Raw genomic sequence first — 22,039 nt, forward strand, 5'->3', positions numbered from 1 at the left:
TGTTTTTAATTTTTTATTGATTTTATTGAGCTATACATTTTTCTCTGCATCCCTCCCTTTCTCTCCCCTCCCCTTCTACCCTCTCACATGGTCCCCAAGCTCCCAATTTACTCAGGAGATCTTGTCTTTTTCTACTCAGACCCAAAAAAGACAAATATCATATGTACTCACTCGTAAGTGGCTTTTAGACATAAAGCAAAGAAAACCAGCCTACAATATTCACAATCCCAGAGAACCTTGACAACAATGAGGACCCTAAAAGAGACATGCATGGATCTGATCTACATGGGAAGTAGAAAAAGATCAGAAAGATTTAACACAGAAAAATTGTACCTCACTAAAATGCAAGGTTCTCCTTCACCTTGTTTGCTTACATCTATAGAATCATGTCCAATGAAACTGGGCAAGCATATGATTGTGCTGCGTGTCCCAAGCAGGTCTCAAGGGACCCTCCATCAAGAAAGGCTGACACAAGACTTCTGTCAAAGAAATGAAAATATAGGAACTGAGAGTAAATTTGGAAAAGGTAATCTAGGAGTGTTAGACTTAATTTTCCCCTGTCAGTCAACACTATGATTTAGGAATTCAAATGATTTGTTTTATAATTTTTAGAACTTTGTATATAAGCACCGTATCTACACCACTTCCACCCCTCCCTAGCCCATTAATCCCCTCCCGTGTCTCCTAAACTCATGGTCTTTTGTTTAATTGTTATTGTTTTACATGCACACACACACACACACACTTATATTCAATCTACTCAGCTCAGTTAGTGTTGTCAGTGTGTCCACATGTCCAGAGCTAACCACTTGATGCATTCTGTGCAGGAATTTGTTCCCCACTGCAACCAGTTCACCCTTTCTCAGCAGCTATTGGCCCATGGAGCTCTTCATCTAGGGCTTGGACTATGTGGAATCTTTCCTGCCCACATTGGCAGGCCAACATTTTAACAAATGCAGATGTAAAAAATATTGGCACTGAACTTAAAATTACTTCTCAAAAGTAGAAATTTTACTTGGAATTTATTATGAAATACTTCTCTAAATTTGCTTCTGCCTAGATGTTTAAAAGCCTCAAGCTATTTTAGGCCTTCCTAAAAAGAGGTTATCTTCTTGCTTGAATGTTTGCTCTTCTATTCCTGATTCTATCTTTCTGCTGAAGCAATTTTAAAGTGCCTTACATTTTGCCCTAGGATTGTATGATTGGAAATACTAAGAAACACAAAATAGTATGGAGTTCATTTTTCCTTCCCGGCAGGTTCTAATTAAGTAATGACTAGATGAGAGGAAACACAAGAGAAGCATATCTCCTGCCTTAATGACAAATATCATTTTAGAATACTTTGCTTCAATTTAGATAACTTCTTGCCCTAATTTGTAAAATTGAAAATCAATCTAAGTTATGTTTTAGGCAAATTATAGAACATTACAACAAGCAAGACAATTTTAAACAACAATGAACACATTTTTTAATGTTTCCTATTGTCAGATTTACAAGGTACAAAGATCAATACTTCTTCTAGTAGTTGTCAGGAAAATAAATCCATATATGGGGAAGCCATGGATAGAAACCACTTTTGAGACACTTAAGTTTGATGGTTAGGGTTGCCAACTTGCCAGAATCTAGAACCATCTGAGAGAAGGATCTTTGGGCCTGCCTATGGGCATCATCTTTATTGTATTAATTCAAGTGAAAAGACTTAACCAGTGTGGGTAGCACCATTCCATGGCCGGAATCCTAGACCAGATAACTGGGAGGGGGTGGTGGTGGAGCAGAGTATTAACACGCTTCATTGCTCTCTGCTTTCCGACTGTGATGCCATGTGACCAGCCACTTCAAGCTTCTGTTTGCTATTTTTTCTTCCCTGCCACAATGAACTGGGTCTGTGCACTTGAGCTGTGATGCATAATAAATTCTTGTTCCCCTCGGCATGATAATTTGAATGGGATGTCCCCCTTGGTTATCTGTACTTAAAGACTTGGTCCCTGATTGCACTGTTTCAGCTCTTTGGGAGGTGTGGACTTCCTGGAGAAAGTATGTCATTGAAGACTCATGCCATTTGAACTTTACTCTCTTTGTTTCCTACTTGTGGTTCTAGATGTGAGGTAGCCATGCCCGCCCCTTGCTGCCATGTCCCTCTGTCATTATGAGCACTTTGACCAACTTTGGTTTTGCTTTGTTTTTTGAGACAGGGTTTCTCTGTGCATCCTTGGCTGTCCCGGAACTCACTCTATAGACCAGTCTGACCTCAACCTCACAAAGATCTGCCTGCCTCTGCCTCCAGAGTGCTGAGATTAAAGACATGCGTCCCCCACTGCCCGGCTGCCATTATGAACTCTTATCCCTCTGGAACCATAAACACAAATAACTTTTTCTTCTATAAGTTGCCCTTGTTGTGACATTTTGTCACAGAAACCAGAAAAGTCACTGAGACACTTGGTCACAGTTCCCCTTTATCAGTGTGACAGGCAGATTGCACCCCATTTCTTTCTTTCTTTCTTTCTTTTTTTTTTTTTTTTTTTTTTTTTTTTGCATGACCGGGGTCCTTGTTTCTAACCAATAGGATATGGTAAAGGTAAAGTCACTTCCATAATTATGTTACATAAAATTGTAGCTGTCATGCCAACCAGTTCTCTTTTGCGGGCTTTGATGAAGCAAGTGCTCTGTTGAATTGATTTCTCAATCTCCTAAAATGTGAGGTAGCTTCCACAAAAGGATCTTACAATCTAGTTTACATGGGCAACCAAAAGAAATGACAGTAGCCTGTCTTGTTATGGGTGTCTCTGGAGCCTCCTTTACCAATACTCAGAGAGGTAACCTGTACCTGGTCCTGGCACTAAGATTTTCATTTAATTATCTACGTCTTCTGGGAGCAGCATTGTTTGTCCATATGTGATACCTCTGTTTAAATTCCCCGTAAGAAGTACAAACTAGTGGGCTGTCATAAAGCTTCATAAAACCTTTCTCTGGGTCAACTCATTCCTCTTCTCATTCCTCCCATCTTGACTTAATTCTTTAGCTTCCAGTATTTTAGGGGTTTGTTTTTTCCTGTCCCATGTGTTTCTACCATCATCTTTTATTATATTTATTTGATTCACAAGATCACAGGTTGCCATCAGCTTCTTCATGCTTACTTCATTTTGGTCCACACTTCTGTCCCGTCATTCCCTCATCACCACTACCTGACTGAACCGTCTTCCTCCAGCATTCCCCCTCTCTAGGTCTGTTCCACATATATTCTATTACCTCTCCTCCCTAAATACATTCTCCATACAAATGGCCCAATTCTAGGTTCCTAGCTTCCATTTATATGCCAATTTCAACACACAAAACATAAGATTTGGCTGGGCAGTGGTGGCGCACACCTTTAATCCCAGCACTTGGGAGGCAGAGGCAGGCGGATCTCTGTGAGTTCGAGACCAGCCTGGTCTACAAGAGCTAGTTCCAGGACAGGCTCCAAAACCACAGAGAAACCTTGTCTCGAAAAAACTAAACCAAAACAAAACAAAACATAAGATCATAAGATTTGAAGAAAGAAAACTTGTGAGAAATATGCAGTGTTTGTCCTCAGGGTGCTAGATGACCTCAGTCAGTATAATTTCTTTATAGTTCCATCTATTTACCTGAAAATTTAATTACTTTTTCTTACAGTTGAGTAATATTACATTTTGTTTCTGAATCACATTTTCATTGACCACTCATCAGCCTATGGACATCTAGGTTGTTCCATCTCCTAGCTATTGTGAATAGAGCACAACATGGATGTGCAAGTGCCTCAGTAGTAAGATAGAAAGGCATTTGGGCTATGCCCAGGAGTACCATAGCTGGCTTATATTGTAGTTCTATTTCTCATTGTTTTGGAGAAACTTCAATACACGTTCCAGAGGTGCTACACTGGTTTACACTCCCACCAGCAGTGTGTTAAGTGTGTTAAGACACCCACTCTCACCATATTTATGACAGCATGTGTTGTCATTTAGATTATGTGTTAATTGGGGTGAAATGGACTCTTGAAGCAGTTTTGATCTGTGCTTCCCTGATAGCTAAGAAAAGAGACCACTTTTAAAACTGTTTACTGGCCATTTGCATTTCTCCTTTTGAAAACTTTCTTTTTACACCTACCACCTGGCTTTAATTAGGATGCTTGTTTTCTTGATGTTTAATATTTTTAGCGTCTAGAATATTATACGTACCCTCTGTCAGATGTACAGCTGAAAAATATTTTCTCCCATTCTGCTTGCTACACCACCCCCTATTAACAATTCCCTTCGCTGTGTGTGCAGACGCTGCTTTAGTATGAGATCTGTTTCGTCGGTTGTTGGTCTTATTTTCTGTGCTGTTGGAGTCCTATTTAGAAAGTTCTTCCCTGTGCCTGTAAGTCAGCATGTACTCATTGCTTTTTCCCCAAGCAGTTTGAAACTATCCGGTCTTATGTTGAGGCCTGTGGTCCACATGCATTTAGGTTTTCTACAGGGTGAGAGGTAAGGTTCTAGCTTCATTTTTTCTGCATGGTAAATTCCATCTTTCCCATAACCACTTGTGAGTGTCAGAAGCTGCAACACCTTGATTTAGCAAAGGAAAATCTTTTTGTGATAAAATAAATATATACGATAAAACAGAATCTAATACACCAGAATGGGACAAGACAAACAAAAAGAAGGAAAAGAACAACAAACAAGACACAAGAAACAGAAATCCACTCGTTTACCCACTCAGGAATCCCATACAAAAACTTAACTGGGAGCCATAATATGTATACAAAGGACCCACAAGGTAAAAAGAGAAAAAATAAATAAATGATAATACGATATTTTTTAAAAAGAAAAACAAAGGAAAATGAAAAAGCCCTGAAATAACATTATGAGACACAGAACCACCAAAGTGCCATTGAGATCATTTTCTGTTGTTTACCGGTAGCTGGGCATGCGGCCTACCTTTAAGAGTAGTTTGTTTCTCCAGTGACACACCCTTGGAGACAAAAACTAAATTTTCATTTGCAAGTTGTTATCAGTTGGAGACAGCTTCTGGGTCAGGACTGGGGGCGTGTGTCTATCTCTACATTCAGCTCTAGGACCCCATCTGATGCAGACCCCTGAAGGCCCTGCGCATGCTGCCTTGGGTTCTGTGTCTTTATATGTAGCATACTAAATTCTTGATCTGATGTCTGCTCTTCAGAGATAGAGACAGTAAATTTGTATCTTAAGTTACTAACTTAAAGAGTAGTTTTTGCTTAGTGAGTCCATTTGCTCCGAGCAACTACTGCACCAGATCTGTGAAGGGGCAGCTCCACTGACCTGAGGGAATCAAGAAAACCAGTGACACTGAGTGTTGCTTAAAAGTAAAGGAACTCAGGACCACGAGGGGTGCACCCACACACTGAGACAATGGGGATGTTCTATCAGGAACTCACCAAGGCCAGCTGCCCTGGGTCTGAAAAAGCATGGGATAAAACCGGACTTGCTGAACATAATGGACAATGAGGACTACTGAGAACTCAAAAACAATGGCAATGGGTTTTTGATCCTACTGCACGTACTGGCTTTGTGGGAGCCTAGGCAGTTTGGATGCTCACCTTACTAGACCTGGATGGAGGTGGGTGGTCCTTGGACTTCCCACAGGGCAGGGAACCCTGATTGCTCTTAGGGCTGACAAGGGAGGGGGACTTGATTGGGGGAGGGGGAAGGAAATGGGAGGTGGTGGCGGGGAGGAGGCAGAAATCTTTAATAAATAAATAAATAAATAAAGTAAAGGGACTCTTATCTCAAATGTTATGGTGTCACCCACTTTCATGTCCTCCACTACATCCATTGTCTCAGGAGCTACACTGATCTTTTAAAACATTCTTTTTTTTTTCCAGATAGGGTTTCTCTGTGTAACAGCCCTAGCTGTCCTGGAACTCTCCCTCTGTAGACCAGGCTGGCCTCGAACTCACAGAGGTCCACCTGCTTCGGCTTCCTGAGTGCTGGGATTAAAGGCGTGCGCCACCAGCGCCTGGCTTTCAAAACATTTTTGAGGGAGGGCATGCACGTGTTCATGCTGAAGTGCATGTGTGATGGTCAGAGGACAACCTTGGTGACCCGAGTCTTGTCTCTTCCTGTGTTGAACCAGGGTCCCTCTTTTTGTTTCCACTGCTACACTGTGTGTATTCCAAACTAGCAGTCACGCCAAATGTTGAACCACTGTTTCTAACTCCCATCGGTGTCTGGGATCACAGATTTGCTTCACTGCATCTGACTTTGGTATGTGAGTTCCAGCATTGAACTCCTGCCTCCAAATGAGTGCAACACATGTCCTTATCTATTTAGCCATCTCTCCAGCACCCTGCACTCTGATCTTCCGCCTTGAATCATATATTCATGTTTTTATTACTCCTTCTTGGCTTGGAGTTCTACCTGTCTTAAGTCAATTTCTTGAATTCAAAGAAAATCATCTATCTATTCAAGACCACAAAATTAAAGATAATTTTTGGTGGGGATGTGGCAAACAGATTTCACAGGGTGCAATCACAAGGCAAAAGTGTTTTTCTATCATTGTCTATTCATAACAGCTCCTCATGTTTAATTATAGCCTCAACAAAACCTTAAGATGGTCTCCAAAATGCTTTCAACAGGTTCAGAAATATCCTCTAGTCATTAGTTCATTTGTAATCACAACAATTTGCACAGTATAATTAAAGTGTTCATTTGTGATATAGTTAAACTCCCTACTCCACGAAAGTTCTCTTTCAAGGACTTGGAAAGCTGCAGAGCATCAGGGAACATCATCAATGTTTTCTTTGTCTTTCTAGCATTCTTTTCTAGCTGTGGACACATTGGCATTGTAATAATTCTGGCCAGCATGACGAAAGGCCGGGCGGTGGTGGCGCACGCCTTTAATCCCAGCACTCGGGAGGCAGAGGCAGGCGGATCTCTGTGAGTTCCAGGCCAGCCTGGTCTACAAGAGCTAGTTCCAGGACAGGCACCAAAGCTACAGAGAAACCCTGTCTCAAAAAACCAAAAAAAAAAAAAAAAAAAAGTTCTCCCTTAACTGTTACCGGTAAAACTCAGCACTGATTTCCTCTATCCATTGCCAAGAACCATCCCTGCCTCTCTTGTGTGGGTGCTTTTGTGGATGCCTGGATGAGTTCTCTGTTGAGAGGCTGCAGTCGTAGCCTCCTTGGGTCAGAATGAACTCTGCTGCTGTACTGGAATGTCTCTGCTTCCACACATTGCTGCTAAGTCCTTTTCACCGCTAGAAGCAGTTAGCTATCAGGAAGTCCTCATAAAATGGTCCCACCCCACATTTCCACTGTACCTTCTATTAATTTCCCCAGGAACCACACCTTTTGGATCCACCTCAGTTGGAAAGGCGGACATTTCACAAATGTAGCTTCTGCCCTCTGGGTGTGTGCTGCTTTAACTCTCTCTCCCTGTTGCCTATTTGGGGGTGGTAGGAAGATATGAGCTAGACCTCAAAGTGAGTTAGAGTTAATATTACAAATTCTGCTTTCCAATGTCTCCTGTTAACATCTCACAGCACCCTCCCTTCACCTGTGGAGATGACTGGTGTATATTGGCATGGGGCCCCACTAAAGCTGTCTAAATCCATTTTAGCATCCTATAACACATAAACACATATGGCTTTGATTGTCTTTGTCTTTCTAAGATTGGGTTAAGAATCCTAAGGGATCTGAAACAGAATGGAGTTCATTCTTCTTGTCTGGCAGGTGATGATTAAGTACTTACAGATGAGAGAAAACAGAGGCAAAAGCTCTTCCCTAGAATGGTGATAGATATCACACTGAGAATTTTTACATCAATTATTTTATTTATAATGGAGCAGTGAACAAGCAGCCCTCATAAAAGACAGAGTCAAGATTGTTCAGGGATTCAGGCCATCTCTATCCTGTACTCTGGTACCCTGCCTCCTAGTTCTCCATGTCTCCTCATTCTAATGTTGGAGAGAAGAAATCTGATTGGCTCATTCCAACATTCTCATATGATCACCTGGTCCCAGAGGATGAGTCCTCAGGATCCACTTCCTACTACTGAAGTGTCTGGGAGCAAATTTGGGTAAAATAGGCCATGTTAAGTAGATAAGTTTGACTTGGCTGCCACACTCTGGAGTTCCGATACATTATATTTTAAATGAATGTATTTGGTTCTTAATAGACTATAAATTTAAAACTAAGTAGAATAGCATTCTGCAGTTGGTTGCTTTCTTCCCCTGTTAGGTTCTTTGAAGAACCTGCTACCCAGATGCCAAATAAATACATACACACAAAGAGTTATTATTACTTATGAATTCCCGGCCTTAGCTTGGCTTGTTTCTAGCCAGATTTTCTTAACTTAAATTATTCCATCTACATTTTGCCTCTGGGATTTTATCTTTTTCTGTTTCTGTATATATTTACTTCTTACTGGCTATCAGCTGTGAGACTGGCCCCAAGTGTCCTCCTCCTCTTGCTCCTCTATCTCTTTCCCCAGATTTCTCCTCCTATTTCTTCTCTCTGCCTGCCAGCCCCGCCTATCCTTTCTCCTGCCTGGCTATTGGTCATTCAGCTCTTTCTTAGACCAGCTAGGTGTTTTCCACAGACAAAGTAGCCCAGCTTCACAGAGTTAAACAAATGGAAGATAAAGAATGCAACACCTTTGCATCATTAAACAAATGTGCCACGGCAAGAGCAAATGTAACACTTTTAAAAATATATTCTACAACAGCATTCCACTGTTTTGTTTTGTTTATATATTAGAATAGAATAGCTATTTTAGAAGCTATGTGCATATGTATAGTTTTAACTTGCTATAGTTTTATGATTTCATGTATGCTTATAACATGTTTTGGTCGAACATGTTTTCCCTTCCCAACTTCAGGTGCTCTTTACTTTTTCAACCATAAGAATCTACTTAGTGCTTAGTGCATAGTGTAGTGCCGTCTATTGCAGTATGAGTAGCCTCCCGGGGGTGACATCCTGGAGGAAAACTGACTCTCTATCCACCTGCCAGCCATCGACTGCCAATAGCTCCTCAGGTAGGGGTGGAACTTCATAAGCACCTTGATCATCCAGGCTAGGATTTTTTTCAGCTTAATCTTGTACAGGTCTTGCTCATGCAGTCACAACTACTAGGAGATCACGTGTACAAAACCTTCTTTCGTCAGAAGACACCATTTCACTGCAGTCACCCACCACCAATGGCTCTTACAATCTTTCTTCCCTCTCTTCTGCAATGAATCCTGGGAGGGGGATTGGATGGGATATTCAGAGCTGAGAATTCCCCAGACTCTTCTTCTCTGCACACTGACCAATTGTGGGTCTCTGAATTAATTACCATCTACTGTGAAAAGAAGCTTCTCTAATAAGGGTTGAGAGATGCAGTGATCTATGGGGGTTATTTCATTATTTGTGTGCATGCATATATGCGTGTTGTTTATATGTGTGTAGGTGCTCTTGCGGGTAAAACATATGAATATGTTGTACACATGTGTATGTGTGTAGGTCAGGTGTCTTCAAATGCCTTTTCTCATTTAGATAAGGTCTCTCATTGGCCTGGAATTCTCCAGGAAGGCTAGCCTGGATGGCCAGTGACCCTCAGGAATCTACATGTCTCTACTTCCCCAGACCTAGGATTATAAGCATGTGTCACCAGTCTCTTTCCCTCTCTCTCTCTCTCTCTCTCTCTCTCTCTCTCTCTCTCTGTGTGTGTGTGTGTGTGTCTGTCTCTCTCTGTCTCTCTCTCTGTCTCTGTGTGTGTGTGTGTGTGTGTGTGGTTACTGAGCCTTGAATTTAGGTCCTCATGATTATAGAATCAACACTTTATTTGACTAAGCTGCCTACTTGGCCCTATATTGCGTTTCATCTGTAGAACATGTATTTTTGGACAAGAAGTGAAAATTGAGTTGCAGCACTTTTCTTCTCTTTGTGTTGCTTCCTGCCTATTTGTTTTTTATCTGCTATCCCCTGAAATGGACACTCCACATGCTTCTAACATGTCAGCCCCACATGTTCTGTTTCAGAGAGCATTGTTATCTATACTTCCTTAAGAGAAAGAGGCAGGATTCTTTGAGAAATAAAATCAGGATGTACTGGCTATTTTTTTGTATTTTTAAATATTGAACTAACCTAATGATTCCTAATGACCTTCCCCACAGCCACCACCACATAATCCTTTCTCATACCCACTGAAACCTTCATTATATATTGTGGCTCTGCCTACTTCAGTTTTGGGGTAATCTGCCAGCCCGGAAACTGAGGAATTGTGGGGGTGGTCTCGGCAATAGCATTGTGCTATCCACCTGTCAGTATCACCATCATCCTTAATGTCCTGCTTCTTCCTTGAGTTGCAGATCTAGATAGAGTCCCTTCTAATCCCGACAAGCCCATCATACTTTGGCTCAAGGGACGCACACTTTTCTAGGAGTCAGTAGATCACAGTCTGACCATACAGAGGGAGCATGCTGACCCACAAAAGTGAAAGAAATGGTATTTGCAGTGGTTTCTCCAGGGCAACAGAATTCGCCTTACTCATTTGACCAAAAATCACAAAACAAGTAACCCGTTGAAACCTAAAGTAAAAATAGCTCTTTCTTCTCCAGCAAAACAGCGAGTGGTTTTTACTTACGATTTAAAAGGAACAAAGAAAGAGGGAAGAGAATATTCTAAGCCATAATATGATTTTTCCTCAAGGGTTTTGGTTACTTGGAGGAAATTAAATAAACCATTCTAATCCATTGTTCTACTCTAGCTGTGAAGTGCTTCCTACCGTGAACACTATTTCGCAATTGTTGCCTGTCAGAAATACTTAGCAGCTCTGGTCCTGGGTATTGCATGCATTGGGTTGCACAGTGTGGGGGACAATGTTACCAGTGTTACCCTTTGAAAATAAACAACTTCCAAACACACTTCTCTTCCATGATGTTTTCCCTGAGAACACATTTCATGCATTGATAGAATGTTTCAAAATCTCTCCCCTTAAAGAAAGCAACAGAAATTTTCCAGCAGCAGAGGAAAGTAGGCTATGTGAAAATCAGAAAGGGAGAATCAATTTTGAGAGCCAAGAACAGTCTAGAGGCTGACTGAGTTTGGTGCTTTTGAAATCATTCTTCCCTTACCGGGTCTGATTCAGACGCCCGGTTGCTTGGTCATACAAATCAAATGGCCGATAGAATCTGCTTAGAATCTGCCAGTGGGATGGTTTGCTGCAGTCAGAAAACACTTGATGGGGGGTTGCTCCGTGGTCTGAAGCCCTCTTCTGAGCTGTTTCATTCTCTCTGCCCTGGAAGCCCAAGGAATATTTGTCAACACGCTACACACATTTCTTCTCAAAAGCAAGCCGTCTCTGTTTGAGTCTGTGCTTTGCGCGTTGTGTAAATCTGTTTTTCTTCTCTCTTTCAGAAGCTGCAAAGAGTCGATCCTGCTTACTGTCATCCAGCCTTACCCTGTAAGTGTTCTGTGAGCAAAAGTGCCACTCCATGTCCTTGAGCTTCTGGTCTCCTCAACCCACTCCAGGAAAGCCACCAGGATGAATAACAGTGGAGACAAGCAGCGTGTGTTCACAATGCGATCTTAAAATTCTTGATCATTTCTATTGTGTTCTGTGTTACCAAAACCATTCATTGGCGTGGAAGCTACCGCGCTTCCCTAAATATCCTCAAAGACAATCAGCTATGCAGGCCTGGGAGCGCTCCACATCTGCAACTAATACAAAACCCGAGACCTTCTTGTTTGCCAGCTTCCAAGTCACAAGTCTCATGGGAATATCTAATTACAGGAAGTTGTGTGAAAGTTTTATTCTTGTCCCCATCTAATTATTTTGGTAGAGAACTGGCTAATTAAGCCTGATTCAAAGGAGGCAGGTGAGGGACACCGATGTCAGAATTCGAGTTCAGATACCTTGGTTAGGAGGGAGGAACTGATTATGATCACGCTCTTTTCATTTCCTGTGCTTTCTGCTTTGTTTGTTTGTTTGCGACACAGTTACGCACGTCTAAGGCTGCTCTAAACTTTTGAAGCAGCCAAAGGATGACCTTGAACTTCTGATCCTCCTGTCTCCTTCTCTAACGCTGTGCTTACAGCCATTCCTCTATCCTCCCAGTTAATAAAGTATTGAAAATTGAACCCATGGCCTTGCATGTGCTCAGCAAACACTCTACCAACTGAGCTATACCATCAAACCCAAATTTTAGGATTTTTGAAACCAATTCTATGATGGTATAACCTTTGTGGTGTGCAATTCACTCACTTTTCACGTGTGAGGCAAAGGTCTTTGCAAAGCACAGAGAAGTGTACTTTCAGCACTGCAGTCCAGTTTCAGAATGCTCCATCACTCTTCTGCAATCTCGGATTCCCATTTCCAGTTACTCCCTGTTGCTACCATCCATCCCAGGCAACTTCTCATTTATCTCTTTCTACAGGCTTGTTGGCATTTACTTATAAACGTCATACATTCAAAAGATACCAAGGAAAATGGCTTTATGGCCAGCCACCTTGTTGGGCCTTTATAGATACAGGAAGAGAATCTAACCTGCATAGCTTCCATGTTTTCTCCTCACAGAGTAATATGTATATTCTAAGTGAAGTGTGATGTTGGTTGCTGTTTTTACTCCCATCTCCCAAATTTGCATTCTTTTACCTGAATTTTCTCTTTATTTTGTAACCTCTTAAAACATATGATCAGAACCTTTATAACTCCAGGTTAATTTCTTTCCTTGCCTTGTGTGCTGTTGTTTTAGCCCATGCGGAAAAGAGAAAGGCAAACTAAAAGGAGGCATTAGGCATTCAAGTTCAACCGGAACCTAATAGGTTAGGGTAAGGGTTTAGGGACTGGCTCTTCTGTCCAGCTGAGTATTCATGACTTGTTGGTACAGAAGTATTCCTTACTGCCATTGAAGCCAGGTACTTGGATTTGATAATTGTTTTCCAGAGTCCAGGGACTTCTTTTCTACATTGACATTATCCATTCAGGAGAGAATGCCGCACACACTTCTCGGCAGTAGCCACTCTTCTACTCCATTCTTTCCGTAGCCAGTTATTGCAGAGGAATCCTCACCCTGAACTACCCTTCCTTCCTGAGATGCCAGCCAGACTTTCCAATACTCCTATTCCCTCTGATCAGTCCAATCTTCCAGTTTTTCATGCTTCTGCCCTGACCTAAATGATGCCCGAGGGTTTCGTGGCCTGACACTGCTGACATTTGGGCTGGAGAGTTTCCTGTCTGGGGGTGGGCCTGCATAAGAGGGGATGCTTGGGAACAACCCTAACATCTGCTCAGCAGATTCGAATTGCACCCTTTCACCCAAGTTATGACAAGCAAAAATATCTGCAGATTTTGCTAAGTGTCTCTTCAAAATAAAATTGTTCTCAGCAGAGATCCACTGTACTGCTTTAATGTCCATCCTTACTGTTCCAGTATGACTTTTCGCTCCTCTGAACCATGGCTGTGCATATCCTAAAGCTACTGAAATAGGTACACTGGATAGACAGAGAAGAGCAGATGGCAGAAGAGACTGTAATGATTTTACTTGAATCTTTATATTGAGATTTTTTTTCCCTTCTAGTTTGCTTCTTTTAAAAAAATTTAATCTTGGTATAAGCTATATTCTCAACACTTGTGAGGCTGGGATAACAAGGTTGATGCAAATTTGAGGCCAGCCTGGGCTATAACAGTGAGTTTTAGGTCAACCTGGCCTACATAGTAAGACCCTGTATCAAAACAAAATAAACAAACAAGCGAAAATCGGGGTTTAAATCGTTATAAACAAGATAGGTTAAAAATGACAAATAACCCAGGCAAACAAAAGAAAATCTGTAGATTCTGCTTCTGTCTGAGAAAAATCTGTGAATTTTCAAGGCTATTAGAGCACTTACATTTCTTTTGGAACTGGCTCTCAAGAAATTCTGAAGATGTTTGCCCTGCTGCTTCCTGTTGAGTTCCAATGCAGTGTGTTCCATGCACCTGAGAAGCTGAGCCTTTCCCTGGGCACCCTGCTGCTGCAGTTTTCTGGGTTAGCACATGGTTTCTCAGCATCAGCCGCATCCCCTGCTAAGCATGGCAGTCAAACTCCCAGTATGGCCGATATTTATGAAGCAAGCTGGATGTTCTAAGGAATTCACTCCTGGAGGGCATATTTTTGTGTTCTTCATGATGATGGTCAGTCAGAACATTCACAAAAGAGGACAGAGAAAAGGAACAGGAAAACACCACTGTTACAGTCACAGGTCCTAAAGAGACCTAGCCACTATGTATCAAGAGGAGGGTCACATGAAAGGGAGCACCAAGGGAGTGGGTTCAGCCTAGTAGGAGAGGAACAGAGAGACAGAGAGAGGACCTGTGGACAAGTACATTTATTGAGGGTGAGAGGAGAACACACACAAAAGTTGAGGAGAGATGGGTCTGATTGAATGTGCCTTTGATTGTAGCACCTGGGATGCCAACACAGGAAAATGAAAAGTTCAAGGCCAGTCTAGAAAACACTTAGCAAGATCCAGTCAAAGAATAAGGAGTAGGAAAGAGAGGAGGAAGAAGAGAAAAAAAAACTTGTAAGATGGTTGCATTAGGATTTTTAAACATCAATAGGTCAAAGTCAGGGGTGGATATGAAGGGGAGTTTGTGGTAGGACCACCTCTTCACACTAATGTACCCACTTGCCTAGATTGGGTGCTCAGAGCCTGTTTGCTGGGATGCTGACACTTCAGGAAAACAAAAGAGCTTTAAAATGTAGTTTGTGATCGCAAGAGCTGGCAGATAAATATACTACCTGTCTGTGTCCTTTGAACAAGGTAACTCTAGAGAATACAGTCAGCCTTGCTTCCCAGAGATTCTCAGTAGGAATAAGTTCCAGTTGCCTGTAGTGGTGCCTCGTTAACAATGAAAATTTCATTGGCGTATTTCCCCTTCCTTTCTCCTTTTCCCACTCACCTGCTCATATTTCTTAGAAGCACCTCCCGGAACTAGCTACCAGCTTATGAAGCAGTAACTAAGTATCTGCTTGTGAGGATTACAAAACAAGTCACTTAGTAGCTATAGGTTACTCCCAGGCTACAGGTTCAAAGCCCTATTATGTAGTTTCCGAAATCAGTCTTACTTGTGTTCTTTAAACGGTTTTGCTCATTTTTCCTTATTGGTTTTGGTGTGAGCCTGTTTGTGTGTGTATGCAGGTGCTCTAGAATGCCAAAGAAGGCATCAGATCCCCCTGGAACTTGACTAACAAGTGATTGTAAGCTGCTAGATGTGGGCACTGAAAACTGAACTAGGATGTTCTGCAAAAGCAATAAGGCCTCTTAACCACTAAGCCATTTCTCCAGCCCTTTATTTGTGTATATTTTTTACAAGAACTGTTCTGGTCATTCTAAAAGCCTTTGGGGAATATTCGCCATCCTATGGCCACCTTAGCAATTAGCAAATGTGGAAAATAATGTAGAAACTGATTAGGGACGTGATAGAGTTAAAATCAACTCACAGCAGGAGAATTTCATTCTTCTAAGTGTTCATTGCTTGTCAGTTCTGCCACGTGATATAAAATGCATCGGATTAGTGCTTATAGCTGCTGATAGCTAATTCTTCAGGATTCTGAGCTTGTACAGGGTATGTGTTTTGACTAACAGAGGGGATTATAAGTTAAAACTGTGTTCATAATTGGTTTGCACTATCCTATCCACCTGACACTCTAGCTAGCAAAGTAAGCAAGGTGCCCTGTTGCCAATTCTCATTAGATAGCCTTCTTAGGGATTTTTTGTGTTCTTAATCATCAAAAAGTCATTTTAAAGTTTTGAGGTATTTTGATTCCTTTTGTTTTGTTTTATGTTTATGGATGTTTTGCTTGTGTGTCTGTATGGCACGTGTGTGCATGCAGTGCTCATGGAGGCCGAAAGAGGGCATCAGATCTTCTGGAACTGGAGTTAGAGATGGTTTTTAGCTGCCATGTGAGTGCTGAGAATTGAACCTGTTTTCTCTGGAAGAACAGTTACTGATCTTAAAGGTTGAGCCATTTCTACGGCTCCTAAAAAGCCATTTTAATGACTTCAGAATTCTATTTTGATCATCTCAGATTCTCATGTTAGTCAGTAGTACATGGGTTAATATAGTAGTGAGAGACTAGCCAGGGTATCTATAGTAAAGTTACAAAGAAAAGAGAAGCATCCCCGGCATGACACATCCTGCTCTCTCTAGTCATTTACTTTATAAACTACATTAGTCACTTTCCATAGAACTGTACCTTAGTTCTGTTTCTATTGCTGCCATGAAAACCACAACCAAAGTAAACTGGGGGAGAGAGGTATTTATTTCACCTTCTACTTCCACATCACAGTCCATCACTGAGAGAAGTCAGGGCACGAACTCAAACAGGGCAGAAACCTGGAGACAGGAACTGAAACAGAAGCCATAGATGAATGTTGCTTACTGCTTTCCTCTTTCATGGCCTTTTCAGCCTGCTTTTCTCATACAACCCAGAACCACTAGGGATGACACCACCCATAGTGGGCTGGGCCCTCCCATGTCAGTCATTAATGAGGGAAACAGACCGTGGGCAATCTGGTGGAGACATTGTCCCAATCTAGGCTCCTCTTCCCTGACAACGTTAGCTTCTATCAAGTTGACAGAAACCTATGCGAGACAACTTAAAGGATGAAAGGTTGAGTTTGGCTCACAGTTGCAGAGGTTGCTGTTGGCCCGTGGTGAAACAAAGTAACATGGCGTGGTAGTGTGTCAGAGGAGGAAACTCTTCACCTCATAGCAAACAGAAAACAGACAGAGAGGAGAGGGCCCAGAAACCAGGTCAAACCTCTGAAGGCACACGCCCAGTGTATTAGATACTGTTGTTGAGATAAAAGCAATTTAAGAAGGGTTTGTCTCATCTCCCAGTCTTAAAATACAGACCATCATGGTGTCAGGGGCTTGAGACAACTGATCTCATTGTATCCCCAAACAGGAAGCAGAGCGAGGAAAGCTGGTGCCCAGCTCACTTTCATCTCTGATTCTTTGTATTCAGTCTAAGACCACAATTCATGGCAATCATACTCAGGTGGGCCTTCACGCCTTGGTGAACCTAATCTAGGTAATCATTCCCACGGGCTCTGAGGTTTGTCTCTTAGGTGACTCCAGAGCCTGTCAAATTAACAAGCGATATTAAGCATCATACCCAGTGACCCATTTCCTCCACCTAGCTCCTAAGTTCCTCTCACCTCCTAAAGCAGCACCACTAGTTAGGGACAAATGTTCAAGGCATGAGCCTATGGGGAAAATTTCATATTCAAACCATAACTTAGACAAATAACTCCAGGTTTTCAATGAAGCTGATTAATATCGCTCTATTTCTAAAATCATATCAAATATACACATCTCAAAAGTCAGTTCTGATATGTATACCTTTTTACTGAGGTAAAGAATTATGTAGAACATTCTAGAAAAATATAGTAGATCATTAAATAGAATACCCAGAATGCAACAGAGAAGTCAAATTTGAGGATATGGTTGCATGAGTTGAACATTTTATTGCCAAATAATGCTAGAGCAATCGTGCATTCTTTGTGACATCTCAGCCTATGACTCAGGTCTGCCCTGGTATCTTCATTACAGCCACTTCACTTGTGCTAAACTCATCGAGTCAATGTAAACACTGCCACTCAGAATCGTTAAGGGAGAATAATGTTTTCCTTCAGCTGAAAAATGGCACATCAAAAGCAAATGAACTCACCACTGTATGATTTGCTCGTTAATCATCACTCCACTTGGCCTATAATTACACAGACACTATGAGAACATACATTGTCATATCGCTCCAGCATCCCAGTGTGACTTGTAAAAGGCACACAGAGTTTACCGAACACAGGCATCTTTTGAGGAGCACTCATTCAGAGTCCTTTTGGAGGTTTTTTTTTTTTTTTCCAGCCATTCTCTTTTAAATGGCTTATATAAGTGGGTGAATTGAAGCTTCATCATCACCTATCTGACAAGTCTTCTAAGATACTGCTCACAATTCAGATAGCTTCAGAAAGCTGTGCAGGGGAGTGTTGAAAACAACATCACCTAGCATAGTTCTGCAAACCCGTAATTCCAGTGCCAGGAAGGGTGAGTCAGAAGGATTATAAGCCAAGGTTACCCTGAACTACTTTTCTAATTCCAAGCCCCAGTAATTTATAACCAAACCCTGTCTCAAAAATAAACAAAAAATAGTATTCTCCTAATACTAAGATAAAAATCTTTGTCATTGGATATTCTCAACAATGGTTTTATATTATTATAAAATACATGTGCATAGCATTAAGTGTGCCATTTTAACTGTGCAGTTTAGCGATATTAAGTACATCTGTGGGGCACTAAGATTCACTATTATCTCATTGTAAAACCTTCTCATCACTCATAGAAAAAATCCCGTATCTATTAAACATTTATTCCTCTTTTTTCTTCTGCCCCTGTTCCAAACTTTCTGTCTTTTTTTCTGTTCTGGCTGTTTCACGTAAATATAATTATACTATATTTGATCTTTTCTGTCTGATTTTATTTATATCATGTTTTCAAGATTATAGCATCAATCAATATTCTTTTGTATGGACATACCACATTTTATATACCATTTCATCATGTTGGGGTTTCCTTATTTAATTGATTTCCAGAATATGCGTATTTGGCTAGGTTAGGAGTCCTTTAAATTGTTGTTTTTGTTTAAAAAGAGAAGTATGGGTTATGATCATTAGTTTGGGGGCCATGAAATTAACATTATATCCATCATATTAAGCCTTTATGTATATTCAAGGGTTAGTTACTAGAATGTGTTGTTCAAAAGCCTCATTGCCTGGAGAATAAGGAGTGTGGTCATCAATCTGTATGGTAGGCAATAGTCAATAGTTGACCATTTTAGTTTATGAACCAGAAATCATCTGATTCTCTGCTAAATTCAATAGAGAATGAAGGTTGTTTTCATTTTGTTTTGTTTGTTTGTTTTCTGAGACAGGGTTTCTCTGTGTAACAGCTCTGACTCTCCTGGATCTAACTCTATAGACCAGGCTGGCCTCAAACTCACAGAAATCTGCCTGCCTCTGCCTCCTGAGTGCTGGTATTAAAGGCATGCTACCACTACTGTCTAACTTGTTTTTGTTTTTTAACTAGTGATGCTATCAATAGATGGGAGTTCAATTGTCTTTAAGCTTCGCTAAAATTACATAAGGATTATTTTCAGATGGATTGACTTGAGCAAGGCCAGGCAGCAAGGACTCCCCTTTGTCCCAGCACCCTTTAAACCACGATCCTATTGATCTTATGGTTTCTGAGAAGGATCTGTGCCATTCAGTCCTCAGTTCCAAGAAAAACAGGGAAGAATCACAAAATACAATGCACCTGTAAGATAAGGCAGACCTTGAAGTCTGGAGTTCAACTCTTAACTGTAAGTCAGAGTCTCCTCCCACTCTGCCCATTAAGATCCAAGATCACAGATTACCAGTATGAGGCTGAAAGTCACGTTCTAGAGACCTGAAGCATAGAGTTTTAAGGCACTTCCCACTTCTGAATTGTGTTCAGAGCTCTGCATTCAAACAAGGTTTAAAATTCTTGGGATTGTACTTAGTAAGAACATGGGTCTGGTCACTAAATCAAGATTATTAATTTGCAGTCATGACAATGTTTCAATCACACCCAAAATTTGCAGTTTGTCCTTGAATCGTGCATGCACTGATTTAGCAACAATGTTGTGTATACCTTTGAGGATAAAGATGAAAAACAATGTCACAAAGTTTGTGTTAGCATGCCAGTAATCAGATAAAAATCTTTTCGTTTCCTCTAGTCTCCCAAATCAGCATTTATCAGTGCTGCAAAGAAGGCAAGATTGAAGTCCAACCCCGTCAAAGTGCGCTTTTCTGAAGAAGTCATCATCAATGGCCAAGTGTCGGTAAGTTCACAACTATCTGTGTTGTTATGAAGAGAATCACTGAGGCAGAGACTCTGTACTCTAGTGAAGCCAATAATGTTAGTAGAATGCTCATTCTGGGCATGCTTCTTGTCTTTCATGAGGGTGTCAAATCTTAACTGCAAAGGACTTGACTCACCACTGAAGTATGATTAATAAAAACTCAGAGACAGATATTGGGGTTCAACCAGAAGGTCAGAAAAGCAAAGCACCCAGCCACTGACTCTTACCTCGACGTCAGTCCAAAATGGCAATGCTGCCTCCAGGAATCTCAGAATGAGACTGAACCTGAGAACTTTCTTCTCCCATTTTATAATCCTCTCTAGGTTTGGGATTAAAGGCATGCCCCGCCCAGTTTCTGTGGCAACTAATGTGGTTACTGGGATTAAAATTGTGTGTTACCACTGCCTGGTCTGTAAGGCTGACCGGGGGGCTGTTTTACTCTCTGATCTTCAGGCAAGCTTTATTTATTTATTAAAATACAAATGAAATGTCACTACAACCACCATCTTACTGTCGTCAGAGCTAACACAACCAGAATAGGAGCTAGCCCAGTGATTCCGATGATACTTGATGTCTTAGAGCCCTCACTACATTGGTCTGGGAGCACTAAGGTTGCCTTATTTATATTATGTAAAATAAGCCTCCTTTGAAATTTCCAGTACATTGTGCCAATTAACTGTTTCCACAGAATAGACTTTTATGTATTTTGTGAAAAGATTTATGTCTTTCTTGAGTTGCGTGGTGTTTGTATGTATGAAAGTCATTGAAAGAACAGATTTTATAAATAGAGCTACAACTGAAGAATGATTCCCCAGGTCAGTACAAATAGGTCTTCATGAAAAGCATGGCTTCATAATCTTCCACGTAGATAATGCCAACGTCAAGAGGATAATTCATTTTCTACACTTTCCAAAGACAGGAGAGAGGGTTCTGTTTCATTTTTGTTTTTTGTTTTAGGTTTTAGGAAGCTTTTCCCAAGGGTACTACTAGTTTGGGGACCTTGGAAATTTCAAATTTTTATTGTTGATAGTTGTTGGCTGCTGTTGATGTTGTGTAAATGAATCCCAAAGGATAGACCATCATTTGGGATCAGTTTGCTGCGGATCACACACTCTTTTCTGAAGTTAGCCCTAGATCTGGATGGGAAGCTGTGGACATGTGTCTACAAGCTTTGAGCAAGGCACTTGTGAGTCTTCTTATCACCAGTTCTACCTAAGGCTGTCCAACTTGGAGAGCAGCAATACGTGATAATTGTCTTTCAGCTATGATAAATTACCAAGGCTAAACCACTTAATGGGGGAAGGATCCTCACAGTTGCAAAGATTCGTCCCCTGTGGTGAGGCAGAGCATCACAGCAGCAAGAGATTGTAGGGGAGGCTACTCAGCTGGAAACATCCAGGAAGTAGAGACAAATTGAGCTAGGAGAGGAAATAAAGACAGATAAAATAAGAACGAGAGAAGGAAAATCTATGCACATAGAGGGTCTGAGACTTTCTTCGCTGTTATTGCATCTGGACTCAACCTATTTAATGACATCGCCTTTATTCAGGCAGGTCTTCTCTTTCAATCATCTTTGAAAAGTCCTCCCAGAGACATGCTTCCCTAATCTCCTAGTTGACTCTCAATCAAAACTATTGATAATCAAGATTAAGGATCGTGGCTGGTCAATCTGGCAAACTGTTGGGCACTTTGGGGGAAAGATCTGAGGCTGTCATTGTTATCCTGGGCACAGTTTGTACTGCCCTGTAAACTTGATGTGCTCTGCTCGCTGCAATGGATGTCCCTTAATCTAGGCACACTGTTATCACATGTCACCAACACAGAACTCTGTCCCAGTGGAGGAGCAGAAGATTCCAGGCAGAGAAAAAAAAAATAAGTGCATCACATCAAAAATTCATAAGAAACTTACCTTTCCACACCAGGGCTTCTCAGCATGTGACTGAGCATCTAATGAGAGAATAATGTTCTAGAAGCTTCTGTGACAGTGTCATTTCAACCCCATTTATAACAGGGCTCCTGCGAGGCAGCTGGAATGTGAGGGCATTGTTGCAGGGCCAGTGGTTTCCTGCAGCCTCTGCTGCCTTGTCATGATTCTATAGAGGTAGGCCCTTCAGTTGCGTATCTAACCCTAGGTTCATGAAAACCCATCCTTTCTAATCTG

General features: G+C 41.3%; 1 protein-coding gene across 8 annotated transcripts in view; it reads left to right on the forward strand.

Moving 5' to 3' along the window:
* Frmpd4 (FERM and PDZ domain containing 4) overlaps positions 1-22,039 on the forward strand; it is a 631,873-nt gene that overhangs the window by 564,983 nt on the left and 44,851 nt on the right. For all 8 annotated transcript variants that reach the window (XM_057759464.1, XM_057759460.1, XM_057759465.1 and 5 more), the window contains 2 exons: positions 11,372-11,417; positions 19,753-19,857. In XM_057759464.1, coding sequence (XP_057615447.1) covers positions 11,372-11,417; positions 19,753-19,857 — 151 coding nt within the window. The remainder of the gene's footprint in view (positions 1-11,371; positions 11,418-19,752; positions 19,858-22,039) is intronic.

Source organism: Chionomys nivalis, chromosome X, assembly GCF_950005125.1.
Source record: "Chionomys nivalis chromosome X, mChiNiv1.1, whole genome shotgun sequence".
Lineage (NCBI taxonomy): Eukaryota > Metazoa > Chordata > Mammalia > Rodentia > Cricetidae > Chionomys > Chionomys nivalis.